The sequence below is a fragment of the Alligator mississippiensis genome, chromosome 14 (genome assembly GCF_030867095.1).
Source record: "Alligator mississippiensis isolate rAllMis1 chromosome 14, rAllMis1, whole genome shotgun sequence".
NCBI classification, from domain to species: Eukaryota; Metazoa; Chordata; order Crocodylia; family Alligatoridae; genus Alligator; species Alligator mississippiensis.
In genome coordinates, this window is record NC_081837.1 from 7,551,590 (window position 1) to 7,575,767 (window position 24,178).

Consider the following 24,178-nt stretch of genomic DNA (forward strand, 5'->3'; position numbering starts at 1 on the left):
CTTATGTGCATCCTGCCTGCCACTATTTGGTAAACAAACTAGAAACAAACTGCTGCTGTCTCTCCACAGCAACAGCCATTTGTCACTGTACAAATATTTCCATTTTATAGCTGGCTGTAATTAAATTGCTTATTCTCACGTCTGGTGGAAAATAATGGCCCAACGCTTCCTCCCTCCTTTGCCTCCAGAATACTCCTAGCCGTGCACTTGGCATCGGAGAGGTTTAAAAGGTCTTATTAAAAAGCTCCGCTTATAAACATCATATTAGCAATTTAAAACACACTTTCAATTACGAGCTTTTCCAAGAGCACATTTCAGCTGCCGGGCTACATATATTACTAGGCATCCGCCCATTAAGAATCCCCCCCCATCAGAAAAATGATCGTGAAAGTGATTTATGGATTTTCAGCCTGGTCTTGCAGCTCTTTACTACCGGCAGCACCACTGCACCAAATCTGGAGTTCCTCAGTCAGCTTTTACTCTCCAGTGGAATCAGTCTGAGAGGGAAAATCCCTGTAGCTTTTCCTATAGGGGATTTCTGGAGGGCTCTTTTGAACCGTGCTGCAGGACTTCACATAGACTTCTATCCTTGCTGGAGAAGACTGAGACTCAAAACATCCAGAGTGCCATGGAAAAGAATCCCCTCGTCAGAGCTGCCATAGCAAATCAGGCCTATGCTTCAGCTGGTCTAATATCTTGCCTCCAACACGGATCATAACAAGACACTTCAGAAGAAAATGCAAAAAACGACTCTGTAGACAGATGTTGGCTAATCTGTTCCCCCTGAACCTAGTCAGAGACTTGTTTAGTCTCTGAAGCATGAGGTTATATATTTTGAAATACTTAGTATTAACTATAACAGCTCTTGATAGTCTTGTTAGCCATGTAAATGTCTAATCCCTCTTTGAATCTTGCTCAGTAATGAAGTACTGCGGATGTTAGAGGAATTTCTACAGAACGGCCTTGCATTTCCATAGAAATCACCTCTATTAAATTCTATAGGAGTTTTTCCACATGGATGAAAGACTGCCCAACTAAGCCAAGACTGACATAAAGGTTTTGTTCTCTAAGTCCTTGGTCATTCGAGTAACCTTCATCAGATCATTATGGACTACTTACATGAGCAAGGGTTATAGCATCAAGCCTTTGGTCCTTACACAAGGAGTCTACTGTTAGCACTTAGGTTAGTAGCTTAGTTTAGATCCCATGGACACCAAGAGGAGCAGAATCAGGCCCCTTAGTCTATGAATACCAAAGACTGAAGTACAGAGTTCAGCGCCTGGCAGGAATGGACCCAGCAGCAGAGGTAAGAGTTGTATTTCATATTCTGCATGTGTGAAACCTCCAGCTGGTTTCCAAGGGAACAAAAACTCGGGTTTCTATGGCAACTGCTTCATTCGGCTGGCTTTTACAGATGAAATCTCGCAGCGGTGGCAGCGTAGGTTCCTGCTTTCTTTAGCCTCCTGCCATAGATTGGAAAATACAGGTCTCTGCACAACTATGTCATCATCATGCAAAGAAAAAAAACCCTTTCAAAGTAACCTCTTTGCTGATGCAGATTTCAGTGTGTAGGGAAAGAAACACACACACACACACACACACACTATTGCAGGTCCACACAATTAAATTCACCCACACAGAGCTATACCCAAGAAGTCAGATGACAGTATATTTTACACAGGTGTCTGTGGGAGTTTTGACAAAACAAAAACTGGAGCCTGTGTTCTCCCTAGGGATACTAAGAAATGATTAAGGGCTGATACAAAGTCTAAAGTAGGTAAAGACTCACATTAGCTGCAACCTGCTTTGGTGGCTTGTGTTAAATGACTTTTGGGTCCTACATGGTTCTATAAAACTGCTACCACCAGCACTAAGGGCCCCAGTTTTAACAGAGATGTCAAAGACTGACTGAGACCCAGAGACCGAATGCCTTGCTCATGCTGCCCAAGTGTGAGCATCGCCACAAACAGCCTTCCCTGCACTAATGAACCTCGCTCTTTTTGCAAATGGCTGTGTCTGGAGGTATGCTCCATGGTTCCTCAGCCTGAGATGCTCTAGGATTCTTTCCCAGACACCTATGTCAATTGTGAGAGGCTTTTTCTGTTCCCTTGAGCAAACTAGAGCCAAGGAAAGGAGGACTGTAAGTGACCTAACTGACCTTGCCTGTATCCTCACTGCAAAGTAAGTGGGTTCTAACCTCAGCAAAAGCACAGCTGGGTTTTAACTCATCCCCCTGCTATGCAAGCAAGGTACAAATTAATATGTGCCTGAGGGTCTGTATATAGGAGCATAAACTAAGACTGCAGGGAAATCATACCCAGAATGGGTCACTATGTGGGAAGTTCGTGCTACTAGTCTTCAGGTGGGGACTTCAGTCTCCCTGGCTGTCAAGCAGCATTTTATGCAAACACTAAAATACACATATAATGTATATGAAAAATAGGAAGGGCTAAACAGGCCTGCTGGCTATCCATCTATCACCTATTCTATCAGTACTCCTTTGCAGCAAAATAATTGTATTATACATATATAATAAATGTATTATTATAATGGCCATTCTTCCAGCTATCTATCAGATCCTTTACAGAAGAATAAACAACCTGTTATAGGATTATGGACAAAAGGGGTGTGGGTCTATCTACAAATCATAAAAATCTAACTTGCCATGTGTTAAATGGCTTTATGACATAGTTTTTCCACTTGCTTAACGCTGAGCAAGGAAGGCAGCCAAAGAGGTTTGTTATATTCTAAGAGGTGACTTCACCCTCACACAGATGCAGCAAGCATGGTGTTTTCAGAAAAGGAGCTGCCCTGTCTACGACTGGCTAAACAACAAGCTCTGGCAAGGAGACTCCAGCTTGTGATTTCAGTACATTTCTGGCACATCTGCTCCTGTTTTACAGAAATTCCACATTGCAGAAATGCAGGCTGACAGGCTCTTGGGAACTAGAATGGGAGAAAAGAGAAGAATGGGGAACATTTTCAAAAAGGGGTGAAATAACCTGGGAGCCTAAGTCCTGTTGTCAAAAGTAACTGAGACACGTAGTAACCTGAGGCAGCTACTAAACTCTAAAGAATGTAGGCTCCTAAGTCACATAAGTGTTTTTAAAAAGCTTACCCCAAATCAAAAATACAGATCAGCTGAGAAAGATAACGATGCACCCAGATCCCAGGATCACTTCCGTGCCCTCGCTGCAACAGAGTAAGACCCAAGCAGAGTCCTCTCTCTCCCACTGTGGTGACTTAGTGCTGCAGTGATCAATTCCAGAGCATCCTAGAGACTAATCTCTTAACAGCAGTTGACAGCCAGACTTGCTGATGGTGCTGGGGCACCTAATTAAGGACAATGCCCATAGATTAACAAAAATATGTCAGTTACCTAGAAACACAATGTGAGTTAGAGACAAACAGATGAGGTATCTTTCCCAGTTAAGAGCTTGCATGGAAAATTTAATTATGCTTTTTTTAAAGGCATTTTCCACTCAACTATAAGCATCTTGGACTTTTGGGAAGATACACGCAGTAAATGCTGGTCTTTCTAATGCCATGGAAGAACTTGGGAGATAATGGCACTTATGTGTTAAGAATTGGGTCCCCAAAATGGAAATGTATCAAGAGAACCAAACCTCTGCCCAATAGTTAGCACCCAACTATAATTTAGTTTATACAGTGTGATAGGTCAAACAGCATCTAGGTTCCTCGCAGAGATGAGGAGCCCCAGCATGGTGTCATGGTATCTTACCTTGGTCTCTGCCTGATACCCTTACTATTAGCATCCACTGGCTAGACCGTAAAACACCATAGGCCATGTTTTCATCGACGAGCTGTATATTGGATATGCCTGCATTATTTGTCAGGGTCATATTGTTGGTATTCAAAAACGCAGCAAAAAAGGCTAAGATTTATGGATGTGCTCAATTTAAATTTTGGTCCAGTTTCTTTCACAAGACAATTGGTACTTCAGATAACAGTAGAAGAGGAAAAAAAAGAGCTTAGAGAAAAAAAAACACCACCTTATTTTTCCAGTTTGCTTGCACAGTGCATCTGACAACACATAGTGTATAAGCACTTTCATTGTTTCTCGAAGGTCATCCAATGTCCCCCACTGCTTGTGTGGGTCCTTCTCTCAGCAAGAGCAGCAAGAATATAAAATACTGTTATAATAGAAAAATGTGAAGGTAAAACCACAAACAGTGGCAGGGAGAGCCAGGGGCAGGCACAAAACCAGGAACAACACTGGACCATCTATAAAATGGCTCAAGTTGATGGAGTCTCTGTAATCCATACCTGCACATCCATTTCCTCTAAATATATCAGTGTTACTAGTCTGTCACATTGATGTTACTATGATTCCAGTGGAGCTTGCTCCTGAGGCTCTACAGAAAGTTTCAAGGTCCTTCTTATTTTTTATTTTGTAATTGATTAATCATGTCTAACTAAAATTGTAATTGAGACCTGTGACTATGTCCCATTGTGTAACACAGATTGAACTCTGCATCACTCAGGTGAAGCATCATGGACAATAACTGTTGTTTTCCTGCAACCATCTGTTAGTAACTGAATGGCCTAATAACTAGCTAATTACAATTTACAAGTGCACAGTGAATTTCTGGCAGTGTACTTTATATATATCGAAATCAGAAGTACATCTCCTAATTTGTGTGAGAAGAAAGTCTCGTGAATCCTAACTACTCCTGACCTCTATGCCTTGGGGCCCTGGGTCCAGGCTGCAAACATTCACATGTTTAGTGCGTCTCAGAAGACCCCCTTCGTGGCATCTTATCTTAGCATATTCCTTATGGCCATTCTGGCTTTGAATGGCAGAAATACTATTGCACTTTAAAAAGCTTGTGGTGGCTTGTTCAACTCTACCACTGTGAAATCTGCAATTTCATGCTATGTGTTCTTTCAACGCAGGCAAGGCCATATTATAAATTCTAGATGCTGCAACTTGTTTGATCTCCCACAGCACTCGGAATCAGTGGCATAGCCTACTTCTTTCTCTGACCATTAGCCCCTGTGTTCCCCAGGGAGAGAAATTACAGTAAGAAAGAACCATGCTATCTCCAGCTTTCTATAATGCCCCAATGCACTAGCAGGGCAAGCTTTCCCCACAGTCCTCTGTCCTGTCTCAGTCCTGACCTTTGAGGCAAGAATGGTTAGCCCAGTCTCCATGGTCCAGTCAATCTCTGTTCTTTCAGCTGAAAGTGCCAGCAATGGGTGCCATTTAGATTTAAACATGGTAGCGTGTCTTTTGGGATTCTAGTCCATTAGGTGCCAGCCTGATACCACCAATCTTGTTTCCCCAGGCCATCAAAACAGGCATCAGATGGTCACTATGGAACTGAGCTGGATTCAAAATGGTTGGCTCAGGAAGGAAAGGCTCTGTATCCCGTTACCTAGCCCCTTACACAACCAGCCTTCCTGGAAAAAAAAAAAGAACAAAAAGAAAATGATTACTTTGCTGGACTCCTTAGGAGTGTGCAAGGCTGTTGCTCCGTTCTCCATTCAAATCCCTCCTGAAGACCCACGTCTACTGGAGCGCTTGCAAGAAACTGTATTTCCTCCTGAAAAACTAAAGCAGGGATGGTCTCTTTCTCAATGCTTGTACAGCACCAACTGCAATGTAATCACTACCTAAATTAACTAAATAAATACCAATAATGAAAGTTTACATTATGGGGCAATATAAGTCCAGTTTTAGACTTCACTCTGTTTCCTTAAATTGTTTCGTACGCGGTAACAGCTTGATGGACACAGACTTCTGTATATGAGGAGAAAAATACTTAAAAACATTTCCATTTTGTAAACTGCCTTGGGTGTGGAGTACTGTACAGAACCCCGCTGCCTTCTCGTGGCAAAGATGACATACAAATCTGACATTTACCAAATTGAGCAAAACACTGAATTGTTCTTTTTGGAAGAGCAGGAAACCTCTCTGACCTACAGCCCCTCCCCATCATCTGGAACCGCACATGCTAACATTTAGTCCACTGACTGTTCCCAGTGTAAAAAGGAAACCTTCTTCATGCAGAGTTTCACAATTGGGCAACACAGGCCCGTGTGTTTTTTTCACAGCTGCTTTCAGACATAATCAGGTATGGGTCACTGCTTTATCTATGGTTCTGCACCAAGAGAACCAACTGTCTGATTCAGGATAGAAATCCAGTATTTTTTGTAATGATTGAATACGCAATTTTCCCAAAGGAAAAGCAATTACTGTCAAATGCAACTACATTTTAAATATAACTGCATCCCACAAACATTCATGTCAGAAACAGAATAAAGAGAAGGTTAAGCAGTGACTTGGTAATACGGGGCTCTTTAACCTAGGAAATGTTTAAGATCCAATAGCTGGAAGTTCACGTTAGACTAATTCAGACCAGAAATAAAGTGCAAATTATTATCAGTAAGAGTAAGTAATCACTGGAACAAGTTTCTATTGGGGTGGATGCTATATCACTGGGAATGTTTAACTCAAAACTGGAGGTTATCCTACAAGTTACACTCTCAGTCAAACAGGAATTGCTTCAGGAAAGTGTTCAGGGCCTGTGGCATGCAGGAGGTCGGATGCTGAATGAACCTTCTGGCCCTGAAATCTAGGACCACATTGCCTAAACCTCTTAATAAACGTGACTCAATGTTGCATGTTCTGAAGTTGTAACATAACCCTGTTGCAGAGAGACTTCAGTGGGAGCAAACTTAAGCCCCCTGAAAAGTCAATGGCAAAAGTAACGAATTGGAGCAGGGCAGCACCCCGCAGACACAATCTTAGGACCTAGCCATGAAAGATACCATCTGTATCACGCTTTCAAAGCAGCATTACAAATTGCTTGTTCCTTGTTATATTAAAAAAAAGGAAAAAAAAGAAAAAAAAATATATCTGTCCTCTTTCTGAAGCCTGGAGATTATCTGACACCCAGTGTCTGACCACAGCCTATTGCTGCGGGAAGCCTCTATTCTGTGCACTGAAATCCAGGCTAATTAGACAAGATGGAATCAATGGATCAGGTCAGGTAAACAACATGAAGTGGCACCGCTCGGCATGTGAGCGCTGTACACATGACGGAGGAACTGTGCAAAGCATCCAGGCTCCTGTGGGGTAAGTTTTCCTGGAGGTAATTGCTCTACCTACCAGTCAGGAAAATCGTGAGTGGTATCAGGGCTGTGGCTGAGCTTTCCAACGGCAAGGTAATGAAAAGGGTCATAGTCAGATGTGACGTCACAGCTCAGGTTGGGGAATTTTAATCAGTAAGTCAGTCATTGTGGCTTAAGGAGCTCAGTTCATTACAAAACCATGAGACAGGAAGGTGGTCCTCATACCAGAGGGAAATATTGTTTCTAATGTTAATCAAACAAGAGTGGTTTATTTGGTGTAATGCCTAACCCATCTCCTACTGAGGTCAGTGACAAAACCTCCAGTGACTTTAGTGGTGCAGGATCTCGCCCTTGGTTGTGCAGTTTGAATTTCTCCCCTACCCACGAAGGCTATGCAGCAATTGCACCTGAATTTGAGGATTTTGATGGGACTTAAGTGGTGTGTGCAGGCCTCAGTCTGATCCTCTGCAATGCACAGGAATGAACCATGTCCTTCCACAACTGCCCTGTATTCAGGCTCTGACAAAGTGGTATCAACTGGTAACAACACTAAAAAACCAAAAGTTGTGACATCAACTAGAAAAAATAGGTACCTGGAAGAGCTCATCTGTGGGACCCTCATACAATTCACTTGTCTGGAAGCTGAAAGATCCCCTTTGACATCTCGTAATAATAGCCTCTGACCTGCCCAGCCATCTACAGGATCAGCAAAAAGGACAGTGGGCTCGTACTTCTTAAGCAGAGCTATTTTTATATTACCCGGATGTTATTTATACTGTTTTGCCTTAGGGCTGTCACTTCTACTGCTGTGGATGTGCGAGTTGTATCAGTTTCAATGAACAAACTGCAACTCCTGGGACTTTTTCTCCACTTTAAAAATACCAAATTGGCTTGGGTGAGGTTAAACGCTCAATATGATTCTTGCAGGGGTGTAGGTTGTAGCTGTGTTGGTCTAAGGACATGGGCAGACAAGGTTCCTTGGGTGAATTTGATATCTTTTATTAGACCAACCCAAATAGTTGGAGAGAAGTTATTAAGCAAGCTTTTGGGTTCAAAAACCCTTCGGCAGGCTAAGGAAGTTTCAGCAGTTGGTGTGTGCTCTTCCTGGATGGAATATGATTCTTAACATTTTGTGTGCAATGATTGTAAATTATTTTTTAAGCAAGTAACACAACCAGTTAATGTGGAGAAATTGATTTATACTAGCTTGCCTTTCCCGTGTGGGAAGTCAGGAATTGTGTCTTTAATTTAGTATTCATATTATATAAGCACATATAGGGACCAAATAGTACAGGGGCACCACTTTGCTGGGCATGGTACAGCTATAGCAGGAGATAGACTTAGCTCTTTACGCCAGTTTCTAATTGGGGAAGACAACAGGGAAAGAGAGGCACAGAGCTGAAAGGACCCATCTCACACGAGTCAGTACCAGCACCGGGAACAGACCTAAGCTTTCCTGAGTAACAGCTCAGTGCCTTATACATTGGACCAGAACCTGAAGTAGACATGTTGTCAGGCATAGCAACCCGGATCAAGTCAGTTTTCTGGTGGATCTTTTCCTGCCTGCAACTACTACGATATGTTTTCCGTATGATGGTTTCATGCCCACACAAACCCTCCCACCCCGTTTACATTAAAAAAAAAAAATGCATTTTTCAATCTGACAGTGAGTAGCTATGGACTCTTTCTTGCTTTAAATTCAATCTCAAAATGACTGCATTTGCTGCAAAGTGATCATACAGCTTTGGACAGTCATGCAAGGTGAGCTAAGGCCATTTGAAATCAGTTTGCTGCATTTTTTTTCCCTACATGAGGAAGCCTGTACTTGTTATCAGGGGAGGAAGTCAGACACACTTCCCTAGAAATGAACAATACGCTAGATTCACGTGGGTATCTTACAAGATTCCAGTTAACGCCACACATTATACTTCCATTTGTGGTGTGAATTTAGCCTCTGTGAAAGGAATCAGGCTGCTAGCCACGGACGCTGCACTTCACTGCCTTCCTTCAGACAGAAGAGGCACAATGTGGGCAGCTGCCTGCAAACTCCTCCCCAGGATGCTCTGCCAGCGTCTCTCAGTATTTGGAGGGCCTAATGCTAGGAGCAAAAGGGGATCTCAGTCTCTACATCCATTTAATGCTTGACTTCTCTGAGCTGGTTATTCCCAGCCAAAGGTGCACGGCTCTTGCGATGCAGCCCCTTGCTGTGGGCAACTGGATTGAGAAAACATTTCCAATTCATAAGGACAAGGTTTATTTCAGTGTCGTTTTGAAAAAGAGGAACTAAAAAACCCTATATTGCTCCCAGAACCCAAGTGGCACGGAGGTTCACAAAGGTTTGGCTGCTCCCACGGGCTGAATCATACCCTTATCTGCACGGTGCTTTGTCAGTCACTCGTTTACAAAAAAGTGCCAAACGTCCGAGGCTAAAACCAAAACTGACAATAAAATGCAACAAACGCTGGTGAGCATGAGGGAGCTACCCTGCACAGGGTAAGAGGCAAACTCTGTGCCAGGTTATACCCCCACGAGACCGCCGGTTTCAGTGCAGGGAACACAGAGGCAGGATTTAAAACTCCCATGGTTGCACTGCTGCTCCTGGCTGAGACCGAATATGGCAGGTGGATCACATTTTAGCCTTGCCAGTGGGTTTCGTAACAATTTTCCATCTGTTTCATGTGTACAGCTAGGAGCTGCAGGCAGGCCTGGCAGTCTTCTTTTGTGAATTAATAAATTAAGCCAACTCCTAAGTTCCTGGGGTCTGTCTGGGCCCGGCAGCCGTCTCCTGCACCCTGCACGTGGGAAAAGAGAGAGGGAAAAAAGGGGGGGATGGACACGAGAAGAGCTGGGGGACGAATAAGAAGGACGGGATGGGACGGGGCTCAGTGGAAGGACCCAGACTGGAAGAAGTTGCTGCAAAGGGACTCCGTGACACCAGAGCCCCATTGTGCGTCAGGCAGAAATCCTGCTGGGGGGCAGGACGCTGGGGCTGTGCCTGGTTGCCCCCCCCTCTCCATCCCCACCCCCACCCCCAGGCCGGGCTGCAGCCAGCGGATCACAGCAGACAGGAGCCGCCTGGGCTGCCCCGGCAGACGCTGACGTCACGCGGAGTGACACAAGCGGCACCGCCCCGCCCCTCTCGCCCGCGTGGCCGCCGGGGCGGGGCCATGACGTCACCGGGGCGGCCATGTGCTCGCTGCCCACGTGGCCGCTGGCGCGAGCGCCCGGGGGAGGGAGGGGGGCGGGGCGCCGTGACCTTCCCGCCTCGCGCCTGCGCCCGGCTCGCGGTGGGGGCGGCAGCAGTCGCAGACCTCCGATGCGACTAGCAGGGCCTGTGCGGGCAATCTGGAGCGATTTCCCCCCCCCCCACACACACCTTATTCCTAAATAGATACAGCCGCTTTGATTGCACCCGCAATTAATAGGAGCGTGTACCCGCCCCAGTTGTGTCCACCCTCCTTAGCACGCGCACTTCTCCCTCCTCCCACTCCAGCGTGACTCCGCGTTGTTCACCCGGCCAGCCGTTTCCATCGCGCCCCTGGAGTCGGCCTCGATTTATCTTGAGTGTGGGGCAGGCTCAAACCCTAAGTACAGATACTCTGCTGCGAGCAATTCTCTTCCCGTAAACCTGCAGTAACATCTGTGGTCACAGGGCGCCTCTGGTCATTTGCAGCTGCGCGTGTCCTCGGCCCTCTCCGATGCCCTGCTTAGCTGCAGGGTGAGCAGAGGGACATCCTGCTACCTGGACGGCCGGGGTTTGGGCACGGGAGAGGTCCCGGGTTGTCGTGCCCTGCACTCGTCAAATCCTGCTGCAGGCTTTGCAACTGCTATCTCCAAAGCCACCCTGACGAGGAAGTCACCTCGGCTGCCCTCTTCCTCGTGCGATTTACGTGCGGGGAGCTGGCTGCCGTTTACTGTCGCACTCAGATTTCCATAGATGGCAATCCAGGTTAGCGGTGAACAGAGCACACTTAAAACCATCTCTCCCACAGCAGAGTTCATTACAGGCACTGCAAAGTGCTGTTGTGACGCTGTCACAGGTCTCCTGGGTTTGTTGAAACCCTGGCTATTTTCACAGACGAGAGAAGCTGGAGAGGTTTAAAGTAGTACTCACAATCTATTTAATACTAGCGCATCTGCATACCTGGCTTGGTCACCTTTCACAGGTGCTTTTTTGCACCCTACTATGACAGTCAGTACTACATCTAACGCAAGGGAAAAGTCGCTCTTGGAGAAGACGTGGGGAAAAGCAGCTGCTTCCTTCTTTTCTAAACGCTTCATTCTCTCTCTCTTCCTCCCTTTGCATCATGCAATTCCCCAGACCAAAATGTAGGTTTCACAATAGGAAGAAATTAACAGCAGGTGCCCGCAGTGCTCTGACACCATGATGGAGACATTGTAAACTTAATGGAAGGATGAATGGGGATAATTACACATTGAGGATTTATTTTGGTTTGAAGCCATTTCTGTAATAGTGTGGCATCAAAACAACAACATGGAAACCGTCTGCACTTCTGCATTTTTCACTTGACGGAACAGCTAAGTATGCCCCAATTATATTCCCTTGACATGCCTTTTAATTTCAGGCAGGGGGAGTACAGGAAAGCATAGACATCTTTTCCCCACACAGTCCCCACAGCCAGTACACAGCTCTCAAGGCATCCATCCGCTGACAGGAGTTAGACAGGTGTAAACCCGGTACAACGCTGGTTTTGACTGCTGCTCCGGCATGTGAAAATGACAACAGCTCTGCTAAGTAGAGAGGGCGACCAAAGAAAAAGGCAATTCAGAGGTAGAACTGAAGAGGATGGAAATTAAGGGAGACATAATGTTCTTCTGAGTCAACAGTTACATTTCAGACTCATAAATGCAGATTATGCTTCCCAGGCATTTAAGGACATGACCGTGAGTTTCATTAACGGCCTGGGAATATTTATTCTCCTCTTACAACCAGCTCCATCATCAGGAAAGTGCTCCCTGTAACTAGTGCAAGAGCTTAATTTCCAGCAATTAAGAGCTGATAGTATGGATGCATGGAGCAGCACAGAACTGCACCATTCCTCAGCCTCAGCGTATTTCACAACGGATCCAAGGTACAGAGAGAGTGCACCAGTCATCCCCACTGACACCCTCAAAGAGACTTTCAAGCCGCCTTCCAGAAGCACCGAATAAAAATTCTGCTTGAGCACAGAGTCTACACAGAGCGAGATCTGCACTTGTATCAATATTCATAGAGTGTCAGCTAACAACGCCGGAGACGTCTCTGTTCGTGACATCGTGACTCTGGACTCAACTCCCGAATGCAAGAGTAGGCGATCACATAGCTCTGTCTCTGTTAGTGCTAATGGAAGCTCAGCTCCTAACTGACAGCAACCTGCTTTGGAAATCAAATGAAAGGCTCCCGACTTTTCCGATGCCCATTAGCTGCAAAACGATTGCATCTCCAGAGATGACCTTTCTAAGGAACACTGCTTTGCGTCTTTTGTTTGCCGAGTACCATTAACATGTGTCTAGCTTCCATGCCCCGTGCCTCCCCTATTGAAGCCATTCCTCTTGGCAAAGACAGGGAGTGATTTAGGCTAATAAAAGCCCAGGGCTAAGCTATGGTCTGATCCTAAAGAGGTGTCCAAATGATTCAACCATGATTTTTCTTGTTCCTTTTACTTTCATACAAAGCAAAAGAATTAAACCAAAGAAATCAAGCAACTTATATGAAAAAGATGCAAACACTGCATTTTAACCTCCAGTGAATAAAACTGCTGGACACTGGGTCTCCCAAGGGAAATCATCAGGAGGTACAGGTGCTCAGTACCTGCACAAATAGGATGTGAGCGTGCTCAGCACATTGCAGGGCTGGGCCCTTAAGTGAGTAAATTTCTATTTTATAGATTAAATGTGGTTTGAACTGGATTTAGCACAGCAACTTCCCAACCACAGGGCACAGCACTGGGAGTTTCTTGTTAATTAACCACTTCTGCAAATATTAAATAAGGAAAAGTTTGCTAAGTGAGTGAATACAGAGCCATGAAGACAAACAACGGCTTTTGGCCTTCACTGCTGACAGTGTCGCACACAAAACAGAACTGCAGACACGAACACTTGTGCACCCGTGGTATCAACAGTCTGGCCTGCTTACAGCAGAACTGACCTTTATCCTTAGTTTCTCTCTGACTCCCTCTCATCTCAAAGCCACTCAGAGCTTCCAGGTCTGTAACTAGAAGCTTTCTGTCAACTTCTGCCCATGAGTATGTCATATATGTAGTCAAGCCTTATTTTCACATTCAAATCTTTCACAAGAAATACAAGTGCTTCGGGGCAGCAGGGAAACAAATGCTCAAGAGTAAAGTTTACCCTCATCTAAGGAAACAGCACAAGGGTTACGCCAGATTTCTGCCAGTTTTAACCCCCTAAATAGGGTGCTAATGGTGCACGGCACTTCATCTGCCCCACTGCACCAGGGTGGATTTTTTACCCAAAACGCACTGCCGTCAGGGCAAATGACTTGTGCTTAATTAGGAATTTCTGTGACCAGGATAAACAGGGGAGAAGATGCAAGAGATTCAAAGAGAGTGCAGAGCTCTGGTGTGGACAAATGATTCAACCCTGATTTTCTTGTTCCTTTTACCTTCATATGCACTCAGAGCAAAAGAATTACACCAAAGAAACCAAGCAACTTAAATGAAAATGAAATGAAAAACACTGCATTTTAAGCTCCAACGAATAAAGCGTTTTTGACTGGGTGGCCTGCAGTAACAAGCAGTCGCTGCAGGCTGCACATACCTGGATGTATCGCAAGGCACTCCTTAGAACGCTGAGGTTTGAGGTCTTCTTGTCGTCTACGTTGGGGATGTTGCGTTTTAATGTCTCAAAGCATTCTTTCAAATGTGCACGTCTAAAGAAACAACACAGGTTGACTGTTATTCTAAGGGAACCGAAGGCAGATGATGATCTGACTGAGGAGTGCAACTTCATTTGGGCCCTAATCAGGCAAACTGTGACTTTTAGTCACCGGGACTCTCTGCAGGCTTAAAACAGAGTCAGCAGATCCAGTGGCAGGAGTAAAAGTCAAATGCAAGAGACTGAAAATCCACTCCCTGATTTTCCAAATGCTGCGTGATCTTAGGTAAATCCTTCCATCTCCATACCTCTGCTTATCCTCCCACCCCTTTCCCACTTGATCCATTTAGATTGTAAGATCTTTGGGGCAGAGACCATTTTCTGTTATATGTTTGCACAGCACAATGGAGCTCTGACCTCCACTGGTTGGGACCTCCTGGTGCTACTTGAATTCAAGTGATAAATAATAGTACTATGCATGTAAGGATGGTGTTTGCACAGGAGCATAGCTTTGCAGTATTATTGTAATCCAATTATGTAGCTCAGTAAAACACAGTGGGAAGCAAAAGAGACAAAAATCAGCTAAAAGGAAGCATGGTAGTATTGTAAGATTCATTCAGGTCACTATGAATTTTGTTGAAAAAGACATTTATCTATAGGCTACGAGCAAAAGAGAGGGAGTTGCAATATAAAATGTGGCTTTCTACCCACCTGTTCTTCTCCAATTTATTATGCACTTCCCTGGTCCCAACCCTGTAACCCAAACAGAACAAAGATAAACTCAGTGTCAAGTTTAGAACTCTTGCCATTCAACTTGAGGTTTCAGCAGTGTGTGTGTATTTAGATGGAGGGGGAAATTTTAAAGACTATCAAAATAATTTAGAAATTACCAGTTTCTATGTTATTTTTATATACACTATAGATCTAAATACACTATACATATGATCTATTTTATATATATAAATAATATATAAATTAAACCGTATCTCACAGACATACACAGAATATTATGTATCTTCTGGACACTGGGTATACATAGGTTAATATATTAAGTGTATATATCAGCAGAGAGAGGCAAGATGCGCAGCTTGGTGGTATCTACGTTAACATGCATTTTAGGTATTTATGTAGCGCTAATCACTGTAGTATGCAGGCCTAGAGTCTGCAGCCAGGATTCTGACCCGTTTCTAATCTATATCCACCCACCAGTGGGGGTAGGATTTGTGCAGTCATAAATTAAAGCATATGGCACTTGGCAGACGTACTTTACATCTCTTTAGTTTTCCACTGTAACTGAAATAACATGGCCAAATTTGAATGTGAAATAACATAATCAAGGAATTCTCCAGTCACCACCTGAGAAAAAGGATAAGGGGCTAGCTAGCTCCAGATTTTTGAAAGAGAGGGGAAAAAAACAAAACAAAAAAACTTTGGGAAAAGCCAAATGGATTCATAAACACCATCTCACCTTCACAAAAAAGCGTATTATAGACTGTGGTTCTCAACCTTTTTTAGCTTTGAGGCACTCCTTGATAGACTTGAGGCACCCATCAGAAAATGCCAGTTCTCAGTTTTCACTCATTTTTTTGACTACAGAAAAATAACAGAGCAACTCTTTTTGTTGCAGAGAACTCAGAAAGACCACAACATGTCAGAAAACTCTTAAACACTATGGATTCCTCTTTAAAATCTCTGGATTTATCTTGTGAATCATGTTTTCACACCTAACAGTGCTAACATCATGTAGCACCCCCCCAGCACTCTTGAAAGGATCTCAAGGCACCCCAGGGTACTGTGGCACCCTGATTAAGAATCGCTATCTTAGATGATCAGGTACAATGGCAATGGGCCATATTAGTAACAGGTAGAGATGTCATGTATCTTCCATATAGTCTATACAAAGGGATTATTTACTTCTGATTAAAAATAGATTGGAAGCAAAGTAGTGGGTTGGAATTTTATTTTTTTTTAAATAAGGGCCAGAATTATTCAATCAATTAAAAATAAATAGCCAAGGGCCTTTTCCCGTGAAACATTTATGAACTGAATAAACAATTTCTCCATATGCATGTGGCTGGAAGACAAGGGGAGACAACAAGCACGCACCTTGAGGTGTCTGACCTAAATGCATTCACCAGGGCAGCATTTACAAGCCAGCTTGCTCAGCATATGGCATGTGCTCTTAGGCTATATCTAGCTCGGGGCTCTTTATCACTACAGAAATACTGGTACACGACACCAGCACCCGCAAAGCACTTCTAGTGTGGGTGCAAAGTTGCACTGTGAATTGGTATCGAGTACCAGGATAGGAAAACCACCCCCAGGAGGGAAACAAGCTACACTGGGAAAAGTAATAATTCTGCCACTATAACTTCACCTACGCTGGGGGCTTCTGCCAGCACACACCTCTTTATACCCCCTGACTGAGACAGTTCAGCCAGCAAAAAGCTGTAGGGTGCACATGGCCTTAGATCCAGACAAGTCTTTATGTAGTACAGAACTGAATAGCTCTGTTGTTCTGGAAACAAGCACATCAGTTTGAGGCCAAATGGTTAAGTGTCGTGCACACTGTAAGAAATCTCTAGAAAAAACAGGCATAGTCTGGAGATTGTTTGTCCTTCACAGGGATGTCCTACAAACTGACCCAAGGCCCACAGCTTCAGTGACCAATTTTGAAGCCGTATTTTTCCAGCCCTTATAAAAATGGAGTTAGCTCTACAAAACAAGAACACAGGCTTGATTCTCCAAAGGCAGACACCCAAAGATCACCTATATCAGAAAAGAAATCGCTAGCACTGCATACATCAGGGGTCTGTGTATGCCCAGGTGGATAGTTATACAGCTTGCTGGCCACTAGCACAACCCTTCCTAACAAGCAATCCTGACAGTGGGACGGACACAGGCTATATGTGCATGATACTTGAGATCACTACCTGTTCGCTTAGTAGGCTCATCAGGCATTTTTGCACTTGGCTTCTGATAATAAGACCCTAAATATCATAAGCTTTCTGTCTGGAATTTTAATAATAGTTTGGGGGGGGGGGGAAAGAGCTTGCTTTTTTCCTTTCTTTTCCCCAGAGAAACAGGCAGGGGACAGAAACATCTACATGGATACATCGACATCTATGGATCCTATCATTTCCTTTATGCCTCAGGAGCAGGGGAGGTATATATTTCAGCCATTATCCTTTTAGTCGATAAAAACCAGGTCAATATTACTCCTTAGTCATCCTGCTCAGCAACACCAGGGATTCTCGTGCCACAACCAGGCAGAATTCACAGCCCTCCATTCCTGCTCTTTCATCAGTCACGTTATAGCAAGGCCGAGAACTGATGCAGAAGGGACCAGGGAGCACAGGGTATAAATAAGGGACTGCAGAATTTGGAAACTCTTCATTATCAGTTCAAACCCAGCCAGCTTGGTAATGAGCTAAGGGACAAGGCCAGCTCTTGGCTTGGACAGAAGGTTTTTGTTTAGCCGCAGTCCAGGCTACGTGGAACCACATCACTTCTGACACCTTTGCAGGCAGTACAGCAGAGGCATTGATGACTGAGTGGACCATAGAGACCTACCCCTAAAAACAGAGACATACTGGCAGGTCAGCATAAGCGAAGCTTGCAGAGACACTACCTCTGCTGTGCCTCTTAGAGAGCGGACTTCACTTATCACTTTTAGATAATGTTGTTTGACAGCCTCTCCTTTTAATTCTTGAACCGAGACACTGACCTCAAAGAACTTATCCACCAGGGAAATCAATGTGCCTGTTTGCTCTGCTCCTTTCCGCACATCCACCCAGAATGTTCATTTTCTAAGCAGGATGCCCATGTGCTCACCTCTTACTTAACTAAAGTTTATCGTCCACATTACGTGAATAACCAAAATATCGCCTGCACTGGGATACTAAACTAACTGCAACCAAATGTAAATGTGGCTGCTGCACTCAGGATCCTGGCACAGTTCCCCCGATATGGCTTTGGGGCTGCAGATATGGCTTGGGGGCTGAACACTGTGTCAGAGACCTCTTGGGATTGGTAGGGTAGTCTAGTCTAGGGAAATTGGTTTAGAATATAGCGCTGGGCCAGACGAAAATCCCTGTGTACTCTGATCAGGGCAAACCAGACTAAAACCTTACTACCAACAAATCTATTCAAATACCCATTAAGCCTGCATGGTACTAATCTGAGATCCCTCCTCAAAGCAACCATATCTTAGGGCTAATACAGCATTCATAGGTCACCTTTCCCCTCACCTTCAGGACACTCCACGGACCCTATGTCACTAAAACACGCCCCGTTTTTAAGATGTTTCCTGAAGTTTCTGTGCACTCACCCTCCAGGTCGCTTCTTCTGCTCATTTGGTTTGGCCTCTTCTGCTGGAGCCAGCTTAAGAGTGTTGAGCTGTGAGGTTGGTGCCTGATGCTGCTGCAGAGGTTGATGCGGCTGAGGCTGGGGCTGGATGGGCTGCTGCACCATGTGGTGTTGAGAGATGGCCAGTACTGGCGCTGCATACTGCGGTAACTGCTTGGGGCTCCCAGAAGGGGGTGTAGCAGCTTTGACGTCAGGAAGCAACGGGCCAGACGGTCTCTGTATAACAGGTGCAACTGAAGACGCTTCCTTGCTGACACTGGGAGTGCTTACAAGGGGTTGGTGGCGTATGAGCGGAGGGGACAGGGTGGTCTGGGCTGCTTGCTGTGGGGGGCTTGTGACGACAGGGATGGGAATGACGGATATAGGAGCAGCTAGCGGTGGAGGTGGGGGAGGAGGTGGCGCTGGTGCAGGGGGAGAAATGGGCACTGCCGGGATTTCGTTGCGCAGCTCCTCGGCGTGAATGGCATGGTTAACCCTTGGGACGCTGGCCTTTTGCTCCTCCTCTCTTTCTAGACGGAGCTTTTCATGCTTTTCGTTTTCTTCTGTAAAAGAAAGAAACAGTGTCAGCAGGGACTAGTATCATTCACACAGCATTCTCTAGCCAGGAGCCTCTTCTCAGAGCTGCTAAGTACCATCAGCCTCATTTTGCTGATGAGGCCCTGGGAGAGGAAGAGATTTGCCATGGCCAAGAAATCAGTCGGTGGCAGAGCCAGGAATGGAGGCTGTCTCGTGACTCCTCATCCTGTACTCTGGCCACTGGACCATGGCCTTCCCTCCATACATTTTTGCTCTGTTCAGGCACAGATTATTAATCTGTAACCTGGGCTACCTTCAGAATCAAGTCTTGAGCATAAACAGCTGATTGACACCTGAGATTTTAGAGTCCGGCACAGATTCAACAACAAACCAACTAGACAGTCAGGTGGAAGAGCAAAGGGTTTTGTGCTAGACCAGCCCATTCCCCTAATGCCTCAAGCAATGGGACCACAGACAGAAGGCTGTCCGGGCTCAATGCCCCTTCTGGTCGGCCAGACCCCGATTACCTATATTGCTATGCTGTATTTGTCAGAATTGACAAAACCAACGGACCTTCAAGATCTTTATCGTGACCCAAATCATTGTCTGTCTGACTCAGAGGATGGCAAAAGTTCTTTCACAACAGACCTGGCCAAGTGTGCTGCTGGAAACATAATGCTGTTATAATGCTAACACAAAATTGCTTTTATAGACCCTCTAACTATGAACTTACTGTCCGAGCCAGAAGGGCCCAAAGCAAAAGTGCAGCTCCAACCCCCTCTTGAATTCTGGAGTCTAGAGAGAAATGTGGAGCGCTGGCACCAGTACAAATGATGCAAACCTATTTCACTCCCTCACCATCCCCCCAGCCCCTGCCAAGAACTTTTTCACAATTGAGAGAAAAACAAAAAAAGGAAACTAAAGACAAAGCAAGCTCCGGCCCCAGCCCCCATTCCCTCTCAGCAAATTTTGAGCAGGCTCTTGATATTCAACCCTCAGTCACCTGAATGATGCTGTATGTTTCTAGAGGATCCTTCCCCACACATATCTGCCCTCAAACCTCTGCCCTTCTAAAAAGAAACTGCCACCCACTAGGTAATAAAAGAAATCAGTCCACTGCAACCCATTCCCATTCTTCCTTTTCATGCTACTGAATGCCTTAAAAAGGGCTCAAAGCCATAATGGCAAAACTGCCATCCCTTCAAGGGGTACAATGACAAGCCCAAAGAGAAGCAGAGAAATGACAGCATCCTGGCCTACTCCTTTCCCTGGGCAACCCCTGCATGCACAAGTCAGGCAAACCCTGCAAACCCCTTCAGACTTTGAGCACACAGGCCTGGGGTTAAAACTGATCTCACTGGGGTGAGTTCAGGGCAGGATAGATTTCCTGGGCTTGGGAGCCCTCCAGTTTACACGCACGAGGACCTGATCCAACAAACATATATATATATATGTATCAGTGGGAGCTAGCTGTCACGGACTTCCTTGGCAGCCGCCTGAGCTCCTCCGTGAGACATAATTTAACTGAACCCAAAAGACTTACTGCGACATGAAGCTGTGAGGAGTGGGGGAATCAAGCCCATAAACGACATTTTGTTGCTGCTGGGGATTTCATTCAGGCCCCTTCACTTTACTTCGACAGGCACGTGAGCCCGTGTATGTTTTTACAACGCCAGACAAAGTAAATGGAATCTGTGTGTCCTGACTAGCAAAATAAACCTCATTAAATATGTTCCAGGTCTCTGGCTTTAATTGTGTGAACGTGGCACAAATGAAATTTATTTATACAAGTGGTATGGCGCCAACGGCCTGGGCGCCTAGACATCTCACAGCCTTAGCTCAGACACCTACCAAGAAAGCTCACTTCCTTAGATGGGCAGATAACTGGCTGCCCACAAAGTGCGAGAGGTGCAAACCATAATGGAAGTCAAAGACTTACATCGAGATCTGGCCCCTTGGCTCCAACCACGTAGCAACGATTCTGCCCGTCACCTCCAAATGGTTAGGAGAACAAGAACTGCCATGCTGAGCTAGGGGCGTGGGCCTCAACACTGGCATCCTGTGTCTGATCATGGCCAAATTGGGTATGTTAAAAACAGGTGCAACAACATCCCTAATTGTGAAATAGGCCTATTCTGGAAGGAGGTGGTGGCTGGCTCACAGGTAGAAGCAGAAGGGTTTCTGTGTATGGAAGAGAGGTCTGACTCAACAACGTTCACACTGCACCCTGCCATCACATTTCTTTTTTATACAACCTTCCCTTAAAACAGCAAAGCCAGGACAAAACAGAATTCAATGAGGTTATCCAACAGAGGAAAATCGAGGGCCAGGCTTCTGTACAAACTGCATCGCTAGTTTTATCTGAATGCAAGACAACTCTATCATCCATCCAGAGCTTTGAAGATCCCTCTTCCCACACCACAGTGGTCAGCATCAAACATGGGAAGAACAGTCCAATTAAACAAACAGCCAAGAGCCACGTCAACTTACACTTAATCGGGGCTTTCCTGTCTTTGAGAAAGAGAGACAAGCTCAGCTCCACTGATATACTATTCCCCTAAGGCAAGTAAACACGTTAAATAAAACAGTACAAAAACAGACATAAAACCCCAAACCAAACAATCTTATAGCTCGCATAGCTTTGCGTCTGTGTGCGGGTTTGGTTAGCTAACTTCTTCGCATCAGATCACTAAAGCACAAAGCTCTGGCTGAAGATGATTAGTGGGGCAGCTGAAGACAGCAGTGAGGAGATTCTGCAGGATTCCTTTTAAATTCCAACACACATGCACAATTAGATGATCTCTTGAGTTTTCTTCTAGCCCTACATTTCTACAGATCAGTGTCACAGTCCTGGTTGGAAACTTTTTTTGCTCGTCAATGCAGCTGAGATTTATGACATGGGATATTTCCTCCCAGAAAAAAAAAAATACAGACTCATTTCTAGTTTCAGTTACACTGGCACAGGTCTGATTGCAATCAACCAGGTTTGCAGGAGAGGAACGGCAAGCAGACTTTGGCCCCACGTGCATGGCAGGCTGGACGCATGACTCAGAATGGAAAGTAAAGGCAGCAGGCGCTGTAAGATATGCACGGAGCGAATTCCAACAGAGAGCAGTTCTGCACAGAGCCTACTGGCTGGCGGGGAGGAGGGAGAGGAGGGAAAACTTCTTTGTACGCCTCTTTTACAGTGACTTCCCATAAACCTTGAGAATCCTAGTTCAAATCTCAGCTGTATAACAAAAAATGTTCCCAACCAAGGCAGAGGCTGGGTCAGGGATGCAGATCAGTACAGTTCAACATCTACAAATAGCATTTGGTTCACTTCCTCAAAACCCAAACCCTTCAACGTGCATTCAGCACTTGGACGGAAAGCATGTGAAAGTCAGTGTTTTGAAAGGAGATTCGCATGCAATCTGGACTTCCCCCAAGATTTTGGGACATTCATGGTCAGAGCTTTGATTCAGCTTGTTAGAGATAAAAGACCAGGCTGAAGTTTAAATCTGGATATCCTCAAAGAACCGGGGGATTTGGCTTGGTGCACAGGGTTTGTTTTGGGCTCTCTCTAATCCAACCTATCTTGCAGAAATGGCATTTTCTATATTAACATAAAAAATAAGGAAGGAATAATGGGGAAAGACCCATCAGCAGGAATCCCCTGCTGTAAACAATGGAGACCAGAGCTACTGACGATTTCAGCCTGATCCTATTAAACTGAACAACATTAATAACTAATAAATAAAAGCCCTTTGTCTGCAATTCTTTTGCTCTAGTTTGCTGCCTGGTTTGCAGCCAGAACCAACAGGATGGCCTTGGCAAAGGATGCATGAGGAAATTCAATCTCAGTGACCTGATGACTAATTGTGCTTTCTATCTGCAGGTTTGATCAGGCACTCCAGCATCAGAGCTGCTCAGGCAGCCTGGCTCAAAGAGGCCAAGGGTGTGCCCACAATGGCACCCAGGTTCCTGTTTGCATTGCCCGAGTTGGGTGAGGAATGGGGGAAGGACTTCCAACCATCTGTAAAAAGGTAAAACATTTGGGGGGGTCTGATAAGAGGAATTCCTGGTGCCACTGCCAGTCTGCTTAGGGCTGAAAAACCCTGAAGCCAAATTCATCCTGGAATAACTCAACGATGAATGAATTCTTGTCCCATTTCCTGGTATTCAAGTCAGGATAATCACAGTGTAGAACCCAAAAATGTGGCCTGCACCTGGCCTTCCCTTTGTAACCCCAAGGTGCCAACACTGCTTACTGATGTACAGATTAGTAGAGTCAATTGAAATTCACACAACGGGCAATTTTCATTCGTTAAGGAAGATAAGAGCACAGGAAAGTAAGGTTACTGGCACACACTACTGATCAGAAATATTTATGTAAATACCTCTGCAAAGCAGGTGCAGCCCTCAGGCTCCTGACAAGCTGCCAACAAGGCCTTTCGTGTCACAAATCTTGGGGTCCCTTGTGTTAAAAGCTTCATTTCAAGGGTGTTTTAGCCCAAATCTGACACCAGTGGGGCACTGACCTCCAAGTCTGACTTACTTATTGGCAAAAAAGAAACCAAACTGGCAGCTGTCACCAAAACTGCAAAGAGGAAAAATGCCTCTAAGCCATCACCCTTAATGACACAAGATACACCTCTGGGATGGAAACTGCTTGTGGTTCCATCAGGACATGAGGATCTGCTCAGACCATCCAGTGTTATACTTGTGCCTTACAAACAAATGAAGGCACTTGCATTTTGAGAAGTCTACCTGACAGCTTGCTAGCTGCCTATGTGAAACAAGTGAGGTGGTCTCTAGCAAGTTTTCCCTTCCATATTTCATATACATGGATATAGAAATAAGGGCACACTATCCCCCAGACTGCCATCCAGATGCATGCAGGAAATAGATACTTTCATTGTGGTTTTCATACAAGCCAACATATGACCTCCTATAGGTATGTGTGAGACATGCAATGTGTAGGGCAGGCATATTTCACATGTATTTTTAACCCACATGTTGCTAAATTGATCTTCACACTTGCCACCCCTTTTTAACATTCTCAGCAGAAAGGACAAGGACTGAGTGATCACAAAGGCTAAATTCCCTTCTTATCCCTAAGGTAGTTTCTTTAGGACACAGCTGATAGATGCTAGGATAAAGAGTCCTACTTTGCCCCTGCTCATTCTGTATATGTTCTGTGAGTACAAGATTTCAGTCCCAAGGGCTGAGGATTTTAACTAAGTTGACAACCAAAGTACAGTGGTCGCACATAATAAAGGGGGATGACAATAATACCAGCAGCAAGAGGAACAGGAGAGAGAGCAAATTATGTCACAAGAGGATACAGGAAGCAGGGTCAACATTCCCTGACAAATGG

The 24,178-nt window shown here is 45.0% G+C and overlaps 1 protein-coding gene across 2 annotated transcripts in view; it reads right to left on the reverse strand.

Annotated features, from left to right (window-relative positions):
• Positions 1 to 24,178, reverse strand: part of MNT (MAX network transcriptional repressor) — a 60,566-nt gene that overhangs the window by 16,953 nt on the left and 19,435 nt on the right. Inside the window, exons 2-4 of one of the 2 annotated variants that reach the window (XM_006276444.4) lie at positions 18,266 to 18,845; positions 14,647 to 14,688; positions 13,879 to 13,990 (exon numbers count right to left, since the gene is read on the reverse strand). In XM_006276444.4, coding sequence (XP_006276506.1) covers positions 13,879 to 13,990; positions 14,647 to 14,688; positions 18,266 to 18,845 — 734 coding nt within the window. The remainder of the gene's footprint in view (positions 1 to 13,878; positions 13,991 to 14,646; positions 14,689 to 18,265; positions 18,846 to 24,178) is intronic. The other variant, XM_006276445.4, reaches the window with a different exon arrangement.